Raw genomic sequence first — 16451 nt, forward strand, 5'->3', positions numbered from 1 at the left:
CTTCTTGCAGAATGTTTGATGAAAGGATTTTCACAGGTAAGATTATAATTCATTTTGTTTTTCTGTGTTTGGATGCCATTTAGTCTCAGACAGGATCCGTCTCCATCCCTTCTTCTGTCCATGTCAGTAATCACAGCTGAAACACATCCTCTGTTCAGCGGTTTTAGGGTGCATTCACATCAGGACAGACCGCTAGACCGGGTCCGACTGTGGACTCTGTTCAGGTTTCTTTCAGAAGTTTGACCAGATGCTTCCATGTTTTCTCTGTGTGCCATTTCTCCCATCCAGAGCCGTCTATTATCCCACGTGTGTAAGTTGTGGTTGTGTTTACCTGCAGTTTGGTGCACTTCGTTCTGTAGTCCACTTCCCGCATTTGGTGGGACGAGACCTGCGTTTGTAGGTGGACCGAGTCCGATTCTTTGGTCTGAATCAGAATTCTTTCAGATTTCCCCAAACGAAGCAGACTTTCCAAGCAAATGGACTGGAATGTGTCCTCAGTTTCTTCACTTTAACAGCCTTTAAAGAAAAACCCGACACCATCAAAGTTTTCTAACTTATCTGGAAAGTTAACTTTATTGCAGCCAACTTTTGTTTCAGGATGACTTAATACCTTCCTGATGAACACAAACGAGTGTGAGAGGAAACAATCACTTCGGCTCATCACTCAAGAGTTTTGTGCATTTTCATTTAACTGAAGAATGACCTTCATCAGCTTTTCCTTTATGTAAGACAAGTTTGGGTAAAATGTAATTATTCTTCTAGCTCTCCATCTGTGAAGGAATTTAAGCAGGCATTAAGCTGTGCGATGTTTGTCAGCATCTTAGCAGTTAATTACCGTAACTGGCTAACAGAAAAAGCACTCTTTCAAGTCTTTATTTATATATTTACACCCCCACAGATGTTCACTGTTAATAGGATGCACTGTTTGTTTATCCTCTGTGTCTTGTTTGTTGAAGCTGCTGGCAAGATTGCCAGGGAGGAAGGCAAGCACGACCTGGGCTCCACGCCTGAAGACAGCTTCTCCGACAATCCCAACATCCTGCCCACCGCGGCCGAGCTGGTCAGCAATCCTCACAGCAGCAGCAGGTCGGCCCACGCACCAACCTTGTCCAGTCTGGATGTGCTGAACAACAGCTCTCATAAACTTAGTTTCATCAATAAACTTTTATCCATATTTTTCTTAATATGTAACCACATATACAGGAAAGTTGTTTCACTCTGTAGAACGAAAGGTGAAATAGAACACAATGATTCCCATGTCTCATCAACTCATATTTTATTCCCAGTAGAGGATAAACGTCATTTCAGATGTTGAAACTGAGATGTTTTATGATTTGATGGAAAATATGAGCTGATTGTAAATCTGATGCAGCAACACGTCTGTAAAAACTAGTTCCAGGACGATGTTTGGTGTCATGTAGGAGACCTGTTGATGCAGGATTCCAGCTGCTCCACTGGACCTTGTTGCTGGATCTCTGCTTCCATGATGCTCCAGATGTTTTGTACTGGTGAAACTGGACTGCAGCAGACCAGTTCTCCTGTTCCACCATGCTGCTGTGATGATGCAGGATGTGGTCCAGCATGGTGGAAGGTCTTCCCTGAAAGAGACGTTGTCTGGATGGGAGCAGATGTTTCAGCATTGATGGAGCTTCCCAGATGTGGAAGCTGCCCACGCCATCGGCACTAATGCAACCCCATCCCATCAGAGATGCAGGCTGATAACAAGCTGGATGCTCCCTCTCCTCTTTAGTCTGCAGGACACGCCGTCCATGCTGTCCACAAATTATTCCACATCTTCATCCAGGTTTCCACTCAGAACATTTTAAATGAGCTTTGGTCCAGAGAAGACGGCGTGTTTCTGGATCCTGGAGCTTTAACCTGCTTGTGTGGACTACAGGCTGAACTGTGTTCACAACAAGCGGCAACCTCCGGCGGTTAAAAGTGAAACCTATGCAGAAGTGGATAAAACTGCAGTTCCCCCTCCATCCACCAGGGGCTCCAAAACAGAGCGAATCCCCATAGACTCCCATGTTAAAAAGACCAACTTCACAGCAGAAATAAACATGTTTACAACCTGGTTCAAAATTCCATTTTAGGTTTAATAGGTCAGGTTTACCTTCGTGAATTTTTTTCTAACCCACCCGTTTAAAGCAATTTAATCTCAAAGTTTGACATATTTAGGGGCGTGTCCTTTTGATTGACAGGTACCCGATCTCCCGCTTCAAGTAAGAACAACGTAGAACAACCGTGGTTTTTAGCCGGTTAACAACGTGACTTAGCTTTAGCCTGCTTACCTCCGTTTGCTGGTTAGCTCCTGTTATCTCGGGGTTAGCTCGGTTAGCTCTTAGCTACAGGCAGCTCAGAGTTCACTCGATGTCAATCATCCACCATGACGTTCACAGCTCTCCTCTCAGCTCCACGACGAAACGACACGCATGCCCCTGTCAAGATGGCGATGGTAGGAACCACCCACCGAGCTTCAATTCAGCTCTTCAGAAACCTACGGGTGACGTCACGGAGGCTCCACCCATCTTTTTATATGCAGTCATTGGTTCACAGTAATTTCTGGATGTCTTTCTGAGTCCATGAACTGGTTTCCAGGAGAGAATCATGTCTGGTTTTAATGTAGAAGATCACCAACATCCTGTCTTGTCCCATGCACACAGAGATTCCTCCTGATTCTCAGAAATGTTTTAGACAATACACTTTAGATGGAGAGATCGTCAGTCTTTAAAAACTTAATGTCAAGGAATCTTTCATTTTTACCAGTTACTTTCCAGCTTTTTTTGTTCTTATTTTTATTTATTTACTTTTTTGTTCCAACCTTTTACAGACATGTTGCTGCATCAGCTTCACAATGACTCATAACGTCTGAGTTGTAACATGTTAATATTCTCTTGTACACCATTTTGTTTACATTTGTTTTGTTTACATTTTAAACAGAGACCCAACTTTGATAGCTTTTGTTTTCATCTCCAGATCAACGAGTGCCTGTGTGAGTCCTCTGGTGGAGTGTGAAGCAGGTACGTGAGGTTACAAAGGATTTGAACTTTTCTAAGTGTCTGCAGTCCCTGAAAGCTTTGTGCCCGTCCCGTTCCACAACGTTGAGTTTTAAACGTAAATCTATGGTGGCACGCCCATTAAACAGAGCGACACACACCCATGACAGCTTTCACGGAACAAACTGCTCCATCCCTGCAGGTCCTTCAGCAGACTGCATTCCTCTGAGGAGAATTAAAACGGAGCCTCCAGACGGGGAAATTATTCAAGTTACAGTGCCTGGTGAGTGAGTGCATGCTTGGCAACCATTAGCTTTGGAAACTGATCACTTCTAGAAACACAAACACAATGTTCAGACAAGAGTTTTGGTAAGCTGACACATGGCAGGATGCTTCCAGAGACTTTAACACGTCTGGCCTGTCTCCTTTGGCTCCTCTTTCCTTTCCAACTTTAAATAATTGAGTTTAGCAAACTACTGCGTTATACATGCTTATGTTTACCAACCCCAGCAAAGCAAAACTAATTAATTGCTTCTGATTTCCTTCAGCAGCTCGGGGGGCCTGCTGGCTGGTGATTAGAAACAAGTTTTGACAGTTTTATTTGTCATCTCCGTTGGGTGAACGTTTTCTGCCAGAAGGCTTGTCTGACACCCACATTTCATTTGGATAAACAAATGTTACAAACTGCTGAGTCACAGTTGCTGAGATTCATTCAGATTATGTATGAGAGAGTTTTTTGGGGGGCGTCTCATCCATTGATCAGAGGGCTAATGTGAGTGTTCGGTGCACGTAACCGTGAACTCTCCTCTGAAAGAGCTTGATCTTCCTCCCTGTTATGATGCCTTTCAGGAACTTGGCTTCCACAGCTTCATCGTGAGCTTGATCTGGAGAAAAACGTCACATCCAAGCTTAAATTCTTCTCTTCTGATTTCTGCCTTCTGTATGCTAGCTAGATTGTAATCCTGTTGTTGAGAATTCATCGTGCTGCGTTTGTTCCTGTCTGATGGGACCCCACAACATGTCTTATTGTGTTTGCACATGCCTACCGAACTGAAAAGCAAAGTCTACTTTAAGGATATCACTAAACAGAAACCTGTAAACTGATGAGCTGGGAGCAGTTCTGCTCTGGAAACATCATGTTTATGTGCCGCTCAGTGAGTTTCTGCTGGAATCTACGGGGATTTTACTGCTAAGAACCACATCAGCTGTGTGAAACTTTGAAAGTAGAGACGAACCGATGGCATGCTCGGGTTAAAAAGTCGTTACGTTATGTTAGACTCACTAAAAGAACAACCACAAGGTGTACCACAGGAACCACCACAGGAACCACCACAGGGACCACCACAGGGACCACCACAGGGACCACCACAGGAACCACCACAGGGACCACCACAGGGACCACCACAGGGACCACCACAGGAACCACAATGGGAACTATAACAGAAACCACCACAGGGACCACCACAGGGACCACCACAGGGACCACAATGGGAACTATAACAGGGACCACCACAGGGACCACCACAGGAACCACCACAGGGACCACCACAGGAACCACCACAGGGACCACCACAGGGACCACCACAGGAACCACCACAGGGACCACCACAGGAACCACCACAGGGACCACCACAGGGACCACCACAGGAACCACCACAGGAACCACCACAGGGACCACAATGGGAACTATAACAGGAACCACCACAGGGACCACCACAGGAACCACAATGGGAACTATAACAGGGACCACCACAGGAACCACCACAGGGACCACCACAGGAACCACCACAGGGACCACAATGGGAACTATAACAGGGACCACCACAGGGACCACCACAGGAACCACCACAGGGACCACCACAGGAACCACCACAGGGACCACCACAGGAACCACCACAGGGACCACCACAGGGACCACAATGGAAACTATAACAGGAACCACCACAGGGACCACCACAGGAACCACAATGGGAACTATAACAGGGACCACCACAGGGACCACCACAGGAACCACCACAGGGACCACCACAGGAACCACCACAGGGACCACCACAGGAACCACCACAGGGACCACCACAGGGACCACCACAGGAACCACCACAGGGACCACCACAGGGACCATCACACGGACCACCACGGGGACCACCACAGGAACCGTCACAGAGACCACAATGGGAACTATGACAGAAACCACCACAGGGAATATTAATGTTGTACCAAAGATATTTTCTGTTGGTGAATAAACTGTTTTCCTCCGCAGATGCCTGCACGAATGTGGAGGAGTCCAGTGAATCTGTGGTGGAGTCTGTTGCAAGTGCGGCGTGCCCACCCACAGCCTCGCCCTCTGCCCCCTCTGCCCCTTCTGCTCCCCCTGCTCCCCCTGCTCCCACGGTTCCCCATCACCCGATGGAAAACCCTTCAGGTAACCTCATCTCCATCAGTCCACACCTCCGTATCCTTTCCCCTCCTGACACTGCAGCTCCTGGAATGCCTCCCAGCTGCCGCAGCAAAGCATTTTTAGGGAGCTAAATAAGTATGAAACCACTTTTCTTAGGTACTTCCACTTTCTCACTTCCTCATAACCAAACCTCCACAGTCACCAGAAGCCACAACCCCTACCTTAAATATATCCCTCTGCCCCAGTTCAGCCTTCTGAAGCTCTTATCTGTGGAAACAGAGTGCATCGGTTGCAGCTGTTTGACCCAGACTGGCTGTGAGTCGCTGACCCGAGTCTCTCATGACTCAATTTATCCATGAGACCCAACTGAAAGGAAGAACTTCCGCCATGTCGCTGATTGTGATCGATGCATTGTGCACAGATTTTGAGCTTCCTCTAACCCTGCTGCTGACAGCAGTTACTCACTGTATAAAGACTAAAATACTCCCGATACGTCCCATCGATGCTCCCAAGCTCCACCTCGACGTAGAACTCCTGTAGAGCTCCTCCTGTACCTGAAACCTCCGGTCAATAGATAAACATCACCAAGAACGCTTGGGTCGACTCAGATCTCTCTCTAATCTGCACCAGCCTCATGTTTCTCAGGGGGTGTTTACGTAAATCCATCTGGTAATGGTCTGTCCGCCTCCACACAACTCAGAGGAAGGTTTCAGCTCATTTAGGCTGAATCAGAAACATACTGTACAACACTGTGTTGAAGTGTACAAACTTAAACCGTTCAGCATTTTTATTCACGTTTCTTTTTAACCCATAAGAACCCAGTGTGACAGAAATTATACATACAGTTTCTGAGACGTTTGGCATCACTTTATGGTACAAACTTTGCTCAAAGTTCTGTGGCTCACAATCTGACTCTTGTCTTCTGCCCCTTAAAAGACACCAGAAAGCATTGACATATCTTATAGTAAGAAATGACGCATATTCCCCAAAAATGTTGGTACTTTTTTTTATTTACATTTTATTTAAGGGACAAATAAAACCCACATATTTAAAAACTTGGACTTATCCCACAATTTTCATGGTTTGGGTCTTTATGGGTTAAAAGAATTTCTATAAAAACTAAACAAGAGAATTTACATTTATTATGTTTTAAATGCTGCGCACAGCTACACGCCCCCTCACATCAGACTGGGACCATGTCAGAATCCTCTCGTCTCTCATTTTCATGAACCCAATCAGCCTTGTTATCCAAATCAGGGCAGAAGTCGTATAGTGGAGGCTGTTGTCTACATGTGAAGGCAGTGGTCCTGCAGAGATTCCTGAGTCGACTCAAGGTGCTCTTGACTTTTAGCATTTATTTAGTTTTATTTTATTTTATTTTGTTCATTTGATTGTGCTTTCTTTAAGTTGTCTTTTCTTTCACAAATGACCACTAAGGAGAGAAAACAAAGGTAAGTTCAGCTAAAGTCACATTAAGTATTACCTGTAGCTTGATATTCTGCACTGATTTTAATTCAAACATTTTACACTGAAGGCTCCCGTGCAAAGATTTACAGCGGCTAAGCAAGGAGGGTTTAAATGCATTTATTTTCTGGCTGTAATTAATTGACTCCTGAATTAATTATATGAAAATAAAAGTAAATATTTTAAAAAAGAAACAAAAAACAAAATAAATCTGGAATAAAATAAAGGTTGAATAAATTACAGTCTGTTATATGTAAACAAATAATAAATATAAAAAACTTATACTATGGTCTGGGTGAATACTCGATTCTGATTGGTTGCAGGGTGTCCGTTAAAAAGTAAGATAGGACACCAGTTAAAAAAAGTTCCAATTCTACATCATTGCACCGGCTGAAACAGCAATAGGTAATCGTGGCAACAGAAATGTTCGCGACAGATGGACAAAACGGAGAGCAGAAAGAATATCTGGATGGACTATGTGAAACAGTGGCCCATGGTTACTAATGAATGTATCTGATCTGCCAGTTTTTAAGTTATTTAATTTTCTCAGGTTAATTTAGTTGAACGATAACCAGAATAGAAAGGGAGAAAGAAAAAACAGTCTCCCGATTCCTCCACATCTCACTACTGTATTATGTTTGTGTTTTACCGAGGTCGTTGAAATCAATCACTGCAGATAAAATAGCTGTCTTATTGTTTCAGCCGTATTAAATAATTTAATCAGTTTTCTGATGAAGCTCCAGATTTCTGAAAGAGGGACAGAGCGACTTTGACGTCACCCTGCAGTGGTGCAGCGGACTGTGCGTGTCTTTCTCTGCATTAATGCTCCAGTGGTTACGCCAATTTCAGAGCGATCTTCAAGAATTAAAAAGGTCTGTGCTGTTCGCATTTAGATTTTTCCACAGCCGAATTTTTCTTACGCTGTTATAGAAACCAACCATTGCACGTCCTCCCAGATTTCCTTCATATTGTGAAAAAATATGCATTTTCAGGCAGAGTATCACCATATTTTCACTGGAATCTGTTAAAAGGAGGGGGCGGCACTTCCGTTCAACACTCTAATCTTTCAGGCTTGTTCACCTGATGGCGCGCCGTGCGCACACGCTCACTCACATTCATACAAACTGAGCTCCCTGGACCACAGTCACACACATCCCACAACTCTATCATATTTCACCATCATCAATGATTTGTCGCAGTAGTATCTGCCGCCGAACGAGCTACAGGGGCTGACAACGCCACAACAAGAGACATTAAATAGTCCGTTCACCCGCTTCTTGTTAAAAACATTATTTTAACAATAAAAGCAACATTAGTGATTGATCTTATCTTATTTCCTTTGTGAGTGACCATGGTATAAGTAAACAGTTCACGCCTCTGCGTAGTCCATTAATTTCTGATAATAGACACCTCATTGGACATTATCCCTTACATACATGTTAGTAAATAACTCCAAATAAATAAACAAAATAAAAATGAAGCAATTAACTATCATGAATTAATAACAATACATTAATAGAAATTACCACGTCACTAATAAATAAATACATTAATGAATACAGAACAAACAAATAAATAAAAATAACTCAACAAAAGGAAAGTGAATGAAACAATAATTAGATTAATTAAAATGATACAAATAATACAGAATTAAATACATAACTTAGTAAATTAAATTAAAGTAAATAAATTTAAATTATAGTAAATAAACTTACATAGTAAATCAATTTAATCAACAAAATAAAAAGATAAGTATTAAATATTAGCATTATCTAATAATAATAGCAATGGAATAATATTAATATTAGTAGTTATATAAGTATTAAGTAAATTCATAGTAACAAATTAGCAAAAATGATAAACAATACAACATGAATACATAAACATTAGTAAACAAATAAAATAAATCAACAAATTTAAAAAGTAATAAAACAGTTATGTGTTGTTAATACTTATGTAGTATTAATACAATAAATAAGTAAAAAATAAAAAGATAAACAGACAAACATCAGTGAATCTGATCATGCTGATCGTATTCCTCATAGTGGACCAGAGGAAAGATATTAGATGCTGAAAGTCAGACAGCTGATTGACCACAAATTGTAGAGCAATTTCCGAGTTCTTTAGTCTAAACGTTTCTAATCTGGAAACTGGAAATGGATATAGGATGTCTGAGATCTTGTGGTTAGGTTCAGGGTGCTGGAGGTTCAAGCTTTCATCACGTGACCTTAATGCAGAAGAACTGCCACCTTCGCAGCTATGTGAGGTTTTCCACATATCACCGCAGGAACTCATGCTCTTGGTGAACTTTTGTAACCACTCTGGCATGTTTGCTGGCTGGAAAGCTTCAGTATCTCTGTCCTTCATCCGTCCCTCTCCTTTCACCTTTTATCAGCCTACTTACTGGGCCGGATAAAGAACCTCGGGACACTCAGCTAATGAAGCCCCTACAACCACTATAAAAAGCTCGACTCTAACAACGGGGGGGCTGAAGCCAACTACACAACAAGCCTAAACAACCGCTTATTAATGATACCTCCAACCGAGCAGAGGTCCACTAAAGGTTGCCTTCATGTGGGCGTTTCGGTGTTTTGTGTGGCTTCTACACAGATGGGAAACATTTGGCGACAAACAAGTTAATGACATCACTTAATGGGTTATACTGTAACAGACCTGAGGATACGTTCAGACATCACAGTATGAGAGTTTACTGTTTACCTGATAATACAGTTTGGCTTGAGACTGTGTCAGAGGAAACACTTCACAACGCGGCTTGAATCACAGTCCAGACCGCTGGACAGACGTATCGTAGAGCAGAGACGCTGATAAACAGCTGCGTCACGCTGATGTCCGGATGTTTTCTGAGTGTCTGTGGAAACTTTTTCACAAGACACAGACATTTTAGTTTCCTCAATGGCCTTGTTCTGTCTAGTGTCTGTGTCACTGGTGGGAAAGTGCTCTATGTGGATCCGGTTGGAGGAGAAATGTAAACACGAGTTAGAATGACCTAAATCAGATCAATAACATCTGGCTGCTGATTCCTGATTAACACAAAGGTTGATTTCACTGCTTTTTATGTGACGTGGATTACTAATGCTGGGCGGACACTGTGCGATTTTGAGGGGACTCACCACGATTTTGCTGTCGCAGACCACGCTGCGTCATCGTGGAAACATCGTAGCGTCGAGATGTCCGGTCGGGAGGTCGTAAGCCGTACAGTGTGAGAACACTCACGAGGAAGGATTAATTGCTGCTACGTTCTAACGATGATGCTGCGACCTCCCGATCAAACTTCTGGCATGTCAGAAATTTTCGCCGTCGCTCGTACAGTGTGAGTGGTGTTAAGTCACGATTCTACGTTCGCAGAAGACACCGGTGGAGCTTTAAACAATGGCGGGCAACCCCAACTTCAGACATGTGCGGTGGACACAGCTGCTAGAAGAGAGATTAGTAGAGCTATGGAGAGAACACGAGGTTTTCTTTTTTTATTGTGTTTCAGCGCACACAACTGCAACAACTTGCTGCCTGCTCGCCATCTTGTCAGGCATGCTGCGGTTGTCATAGGAACTAGGAACCTTTGTTTTTCGTTGTTCACACTCGAGCACGTCGTGCCGTCACACACCGACTGACGCCGACAACTAGTCGTGGTTGTCAGTAATCGTGGCTGACAGCAGTCGTACAGTATGAGTACACATGTCGTCGGGTCAGATAGAGTACGAGGGACACACCCAGTCGTGCAGTGGGAGCATTTCCCCGACAGTCAGATTTCTAAAATCGCACAGTGTCCACCCAGCATAAGACCTGGTCCTGCTTTAAACCTGCGAAACGCAGGATGTCAGATCTGGACCGGATTATTCTACATTTACTGACTTGCAGCCTCGGATTTGTTAAACCTTTAATCTGTTTGGGAAAAACCCATAGATCGTATATGAAAGATGGACAGAGCCTACAGCGGCTAAAAGTGAAGCCTATGCGGAAGTGCATAAAACTGCAGTTCCCCCTTCATCCACTAAGGGCTCCAAAACGGAGCGAATTCCCATAGACTCCCATGTTAAAAAAGACCAACGTCACAGCAGAAATAAACATGTTTACAGCAGAAATAAACATGTTTACAGCAGAAATAAATATGTTTACAGCAGAAATAAACATGTTTACAGCCTTGTTCAAAAATCCATTTTAGGTTTAATAGATCAGGTTTACCTTCATGACAACTGTGGGGGAAGTGAATTTTTTTCTAACTCACCTGTTTAAAAGTAATTTAATCTCAAAGTTTGGCATATTTAGGGGCGTGTTCTTTTGATTGACAGGTACCCGATCTCCCGCTTCAAGTAAGAAGAACGTAGAACAACCGCGGTTTTTAGCCGGTTAACAACTTGACTTAGCTTTAGCCCGCTTACCTTCGTTAGCTGGTTAGCTCCTGTTACCTCAGGGTTAGCTCAGTTAGCTCTTAGCTACAGGCAGGTCGGTGTTCGCTCGATGTCAATCATCCACCATGACGCTTACAGCCCCCCTCTCAGCGCCACCTCTTTGCCCATATTTGTATTTTCCGGGCGAGACGACACGCATGCCCCTGCCAAGATAGCGATGGTAGGAACCGCCCACCGAGCTTCAGTTCAGTTCTTTAGAAACCTTCCAGGTGACGTCACGGAGGCTCCGCCCATCTTTTTATATACAGTCTATGGAAAAACCTAAAAAAAAAAAAACAAAGGGGATAATTTCTGGTTTCCAGACCACATTAGACCAGGTCCTGCTGAAAAACTGCAAAGTTCTGTGGGAGTTGTTCCACATAGCTTTATGATTAGTGAATACACAGTTCCTTATATGTAATACCTACCCTGTATGCAAAGAAGAAATGCAAAGAAGAATAAGCTTGTTTTATTGTTGGCATCTAGACCACATCAGACCAGGTCCTGTTCTGACTCTGATCACCCACACTAACTGAGTCCTTTGGCCACCTGACCTTTCTTTGTGTTGCTGTTTTAAAAAGTTTTAAATCAGTTTTGCGTTAACGTAGGGAATCATGCAGGAGGGATTACAGGTTCCTCTTGGTCCCGCCCAAAAAACAACAAAAAAAGTTACTTTTTAAAAAAAATATATAACAAACTGGAAGGTATTTTAAAGAAAGCTCACTAAATGTTTACTCAGATAATCTGTATTTCTCTTTAATATGTCAGAAGAAAAGCTCCTCATCATCACACGACTTTTACAAACCAGTAATATGATCATACTGTCATATAACCATTGCTATACACTGGTTATAAGAGTGAATCGTTACAGTCTCATGCTGCAGCTGCTCCATCCTCTCATTGCACACAGTAGATGTGAGGAGTTCAGGCCTCACAGTAATTCTCTGTTTCTTGCATCTTCCAGCTGAAGCTTTGTGTCCCAGTCCGGCCTCCCAGAGCATGAAAAGACTATCTGAAGGTGAGGTTGGACCTGTTCACCATGTTTGTCCACTGTCTTATAGAGCGGTGATCTCCAGCCCTGGTCCCCCAGGCCACTATCCTTCAGGTTTTAGATGTTTCCCTGCTGCAACACACCTGGTTCAGATTAACCGGACCTCTGCACAAACCTGCTATTCATTTGATTCAGGTGTGTCGCAGTGGAGAAACACAGAAAGTCTGCTGGACACCGAGGCTGGGGATGCAGTTTATAGAGTTTAACCTTGTCGTTGAGGCAGAATGATGTATAACAAATAACAGAAGAAGAAAGCAGCGGTGAAAGCTGACCCTGCTTACTTGCCTGAAGAAATATTTCATATCTGAGTTAAGTCCCCCTCTGCTCCTTTGCCAGTCTGCTGTCCCACATCCATTTGTTATGTTGTGCAGTGATGAATGCTGCGTGCTGTACGCTCACCTGGGAATGGCACAGTCAGTTTGTCATTGCCAGGTCGGTGTGGCGCACCTGGAATTTATCAAAATCCACAGTTAGTGATTGGAGAAGATGGACCGTTCCCAGGTAGGGCGCTGCTCAACCCCCCCACTTCATGCAGTCCTTCACTTCTTGGGTTTTCAGCTGGGAGTCTGGTGGAGGACATCGGTGAAATGATCCTTCAGCTCCGGAGGCAAGTGGAGAACCTCTTCAGCGTCAAGTACGGTAAGCTACCTGTGGTTGGCTTAGCTAAGATAACCACATGATCATCCTCATTGTCAGGAGAAGGGGAAGTTACGCCAGGCTGATTCGTCTTGCAGCGGGACTTTGATCTGCAGCTCTTGTACACTCCCTCAGCCCGCGCACGGTGGTTTAATCTGTTTAAATATTAATGTTGGAACATTTAAGAGTTTTAATAATTCAACACATTAGCATGAATCTGTTCAGACAAGTTGCAGGAAATTGTAGGTCAAGAAAAGAATAAATCTTAATTTCATATCAGCATTTGGCTGAAGTTGGAATGTTTTTCAGGATCCCAGTCGGACTCAGCGAGTTCCTGTGTGTTCAGCAGATTATCACAGAGTCTGCCAGCATGAAGCTGTGTGTTGTTGTTGGAAAATATGGAACAAATTCTAAATCTGGGTTGAATAGTGGGATGATATTCCAGGATATTAATATCCAACCTCGTACAAGTTGATATGCTGCGTAATGTGTAAACAAACACAATGTAAAGCTCTGCAAACGTAAACATCAGATGTAGAGCTGCACAATGTGGGTTGCAACGATACATATCTCAGTAAGATTTTATAAACTGCTAAAGTTAACTTCACTCATTTTTTCTTTCAGCTATTTTTTAATGTGAACCAGGGACCTGCGCCCAAAAAAATAATTGATTTAATATTCAATTCCAAATCAGAAATCACAAAGTAAAAAAAAAATCAGCTTTTTTCATATTATTCTGTAAGGAATCTGAAACTAACAACAGGCTGTTCTTGAACTTTATAAAGTAAAATTTTGAAAGAATTCAACGAGAAAACAAGCCAGAAATGGATTCTAAACGTCCTGAATCTAAAAACTCCTGATTGCCTTTGAACTTCAAACTGTAATAACCTTTTAGTGTGACTGCAGATGTTTTCCAGACATTTCTATCCCATCTGGGAGGTTTACAGTCCAGCCACAACTTGTAGTGTTTATGGTAAATCCACAATGAGCCATGATATCACCGTTATTTATCACATCTTCATATAATATCCGCCCTGTGATGGACCGGCGAGCTGTCCAGGGTGTACCCTGCCTTTCACCCAAAGACTGCTGGGATAGGCTCCAGCTTCCCCACAACCCTGAATTGGAGTAAGCGGTTAGGAAAATTGATTAATTAATATAATATCCAATCAGGACAGCAAAAAGTTCCACAGTGAGCAGAAAGTTCTCCATCTGACTGAAAATAACAAAAATAATGGTCATATTTGATCAGCAGTGGCGTCAAAAAGCAGCTGAGGTGGAGGTGGTTTATTGAGGATAGCAGGTAAATAGTAGCAGGAAGAAGCGTGTAAACATGGAAATGTGTGTGTTTCAGACATGAGAGAATGATGTGCAGGTGGTCAATGTTGATCTGTGTGTTATTTCTACAAACTTCTGTTAGTAATAAATCCTAGTTTCTTCTTCTGGTTGGTTGTGATGCTGCTGTGTCTATTGATACATTCATTTTACATCATTTTAGCCTCTGACAGCTGAGGCTGAAACGTCCCGTCTGCATGCTGTCTGGGAATAAAGGGGTTCAGCTTTTACATGTATTTTAATAAGACTCAAGTTATGAACTTAAAACGACCATTTAATGATTTTTCCTCCTCAGCTGAAGCTCTTGGCCTCCCTGAACCAGTTAAGGTGCCGTACTCCAAGTTCCAGATGTACCCAGAGGATCTGTACGTCACCGGGCTGCCTGAAGGAATCTCGCTGCGGAGGCCAAACTGTTTCGGAGCAGCCAAACTTCGCAAGATCGTCGCTGTTAGCAGCCAGATCAAGTTTGTCATTAAAAGGTGAAATCTAGTGCACGTTTTAAAGTGTTCAGTCACACTTCTTATTAACGCTAATCCAAGCTACTTTGCAACTTTTATTCAGTGATTTATGAATGTTGGTGTTTGTCTTCAGGCCTGAGCTCTTAACTGAACAAGTAAAACAAGAGATGCCTTCCATCCCCATCTGCGATGCAGGTAAGTCCTCACTTGTTGTCACTTTGTTTCGTCGGCTTTTCTGTGTGTGTAAAGCTGAGAACGTGTCGCTTAGTTTCATCTGCACATTGGAGCATTTTGATTTTAAACATGAAGTCAAAAAACTGTTTGGTGCCGCGTGACCTTGTGGTTCAGTCCCTTTAGAGACATGAAAGTGCACAAACTTCTGGGTTGTTTTTTATCAGCACTGTCCCCGTCCTTCTGGCGGAATGACCCTTCAAATGCCCTGAAACTTACACAATGTAATGGAGATGAGCGTCAGTCTGTTGCTGCTCCTTGTGGAGTCTTTATCTTCACTTCCTGATGAACATGAAGGGCTTCTCCAACAAAAAAAAAAAATCCACTGGAATATGTAAAACCATGATGAGCACTGAGCTCATTTCCTGGATTTATAACGGGATCTATGTTTGGTGGTTTTTAGTGGCATATAAACACTGCTGGAGTCACCACAAAGGAAATCCAACGTTTTCGTCTTTTCTGTCTGAATTCAGACATTTCCAAATGCAGCATTGTTTACGCCAAAGTCATGGAGCTTTATGTGCTCAGAGAGGTCATTTGGTATTTTTTAGGTCATCTTTTGTCAGTATTTGCTCTCAGTTTGTGTTTGCAGGAACTTTTCCTCTTTTCCTCGGTTGCCGTTCCCTTTTTCCAAAAGCATTTTAACGTTTAACACGTTACAGTATGTAGCTGAAAGGTGGTTAATATGTTCGGTGCATAGCTGAAATGTGGGTAACACGTTACGGCGCGTAGCTGAAATTTGGTAAATACGGTCTGTACATAGCTGAAAGGTGGTAAATACGTTCGGTGTGTAGCTGAAAGGTGGTAAATACGGTCTGTACATAGCTGAAAGGTGGTAAATACGTTTGGTGTGTAGCTGAAAGGTGGTAAATACGTTTGGTGTGTAGCTGAAAGGTGGTAAATACGTTACGGTGTGAAACTGAAAGGTGGTAAATACGTTACGGTGTGTAGCTGAAAGGTGGTAAATACGTTACGGTGTGAAACTGAAAGGTGGTAAATACGTTACGGTGTGAAACTGAAAGGTGGTAAATACATTACGGTGTGTAGCTGGAAGGTGGTAAATACGTTACGGTGTGTAGCTGAAAGGTGGTAAATACGTTACGGTGTGAAACTGAAAGGTGGTAAATACGTTACGGTGTGTAGCTGAAAGGTGGTAAATACGTTACGGTGTGAAACTGAAAGGTGGTAAATACGTTACGGTGTGTAGCTGGAAGGTGGTAAATACGTTACGGTGTGAAACTGAAAGGTGGTAAATACGTTACGGTGTGTAGCTGAAAGGTGGTAAATATGTTACGGTGTGAAACTGAAAGGTGGTAAATACGTTACGGTGTGAAACTGAAAGGTGGTAAATACGTTACAGTGTGAAACTGAAAGGTGGTAAATACGTTTGGTGTGAAACTGAAAGGTGGTAAATACGTTACGGTGTGAAACTGAAAGGTGGTAAATACGTTACGGTGTGAAACTGAAAGGTGG

The 16451-nt window shown here is 43.0% G+C and overlaps 1 protein-coding gene across 2 annotated transcripts in view; it reads left to right on the forward strand.

Annotated features, from left to right (window-relative positions):
• The window catches only part of gtf2ird1 (GTF2I repeat domain containing 1), a 56963-nt gene that overhangs the window by 21513 nt on the left and 18999 nt on the right, over positions 1-16451 (forward strand). For both annotated transcript variants that reach the window (XM_079248128.1, XM_079248129.1), the window contains exons 10-18: positions 11-36; positions 957-1086; positions 2980-3023; positions 3202-3282; positions 5260-5421; positions 12232-12285; positions 12877-12957; positions 14585-14768; positions 14881-14942. In XM_079248128.1, coding sequence (XP_079104254.1) covers positions 11-36; positions 957-1086; positions 2980-3023; positions 3202-3282; positions 5260-5421; positions 12232-12285; positions 12877-12957; positions 14585-14768; positions 14881-14942 — 824 coding nt within the window. The remainder of the gene's footprint in view (positions 1-10; positions 37-956; positions 1087-2979; positions 3024-3201; positions 3283-5259; positions 5422-12231; positions 12286-12876; positions 12958-14584; positions 14769-14880; positions 14943-16451) is intronic.

Source organism: Telmatherina bonti, assembly GCF_933228915.1.
Source record: "Telmatherina bonti genome assembly, chromosome: 10".
In the NCBI taxonomy this organism is placed as follows: Eukaryota; Metazoa; Chordata; class Actinopteri; order Atheriniformes; family Telmatherinidae; genus Telmatherina; species Telmatherina bonti.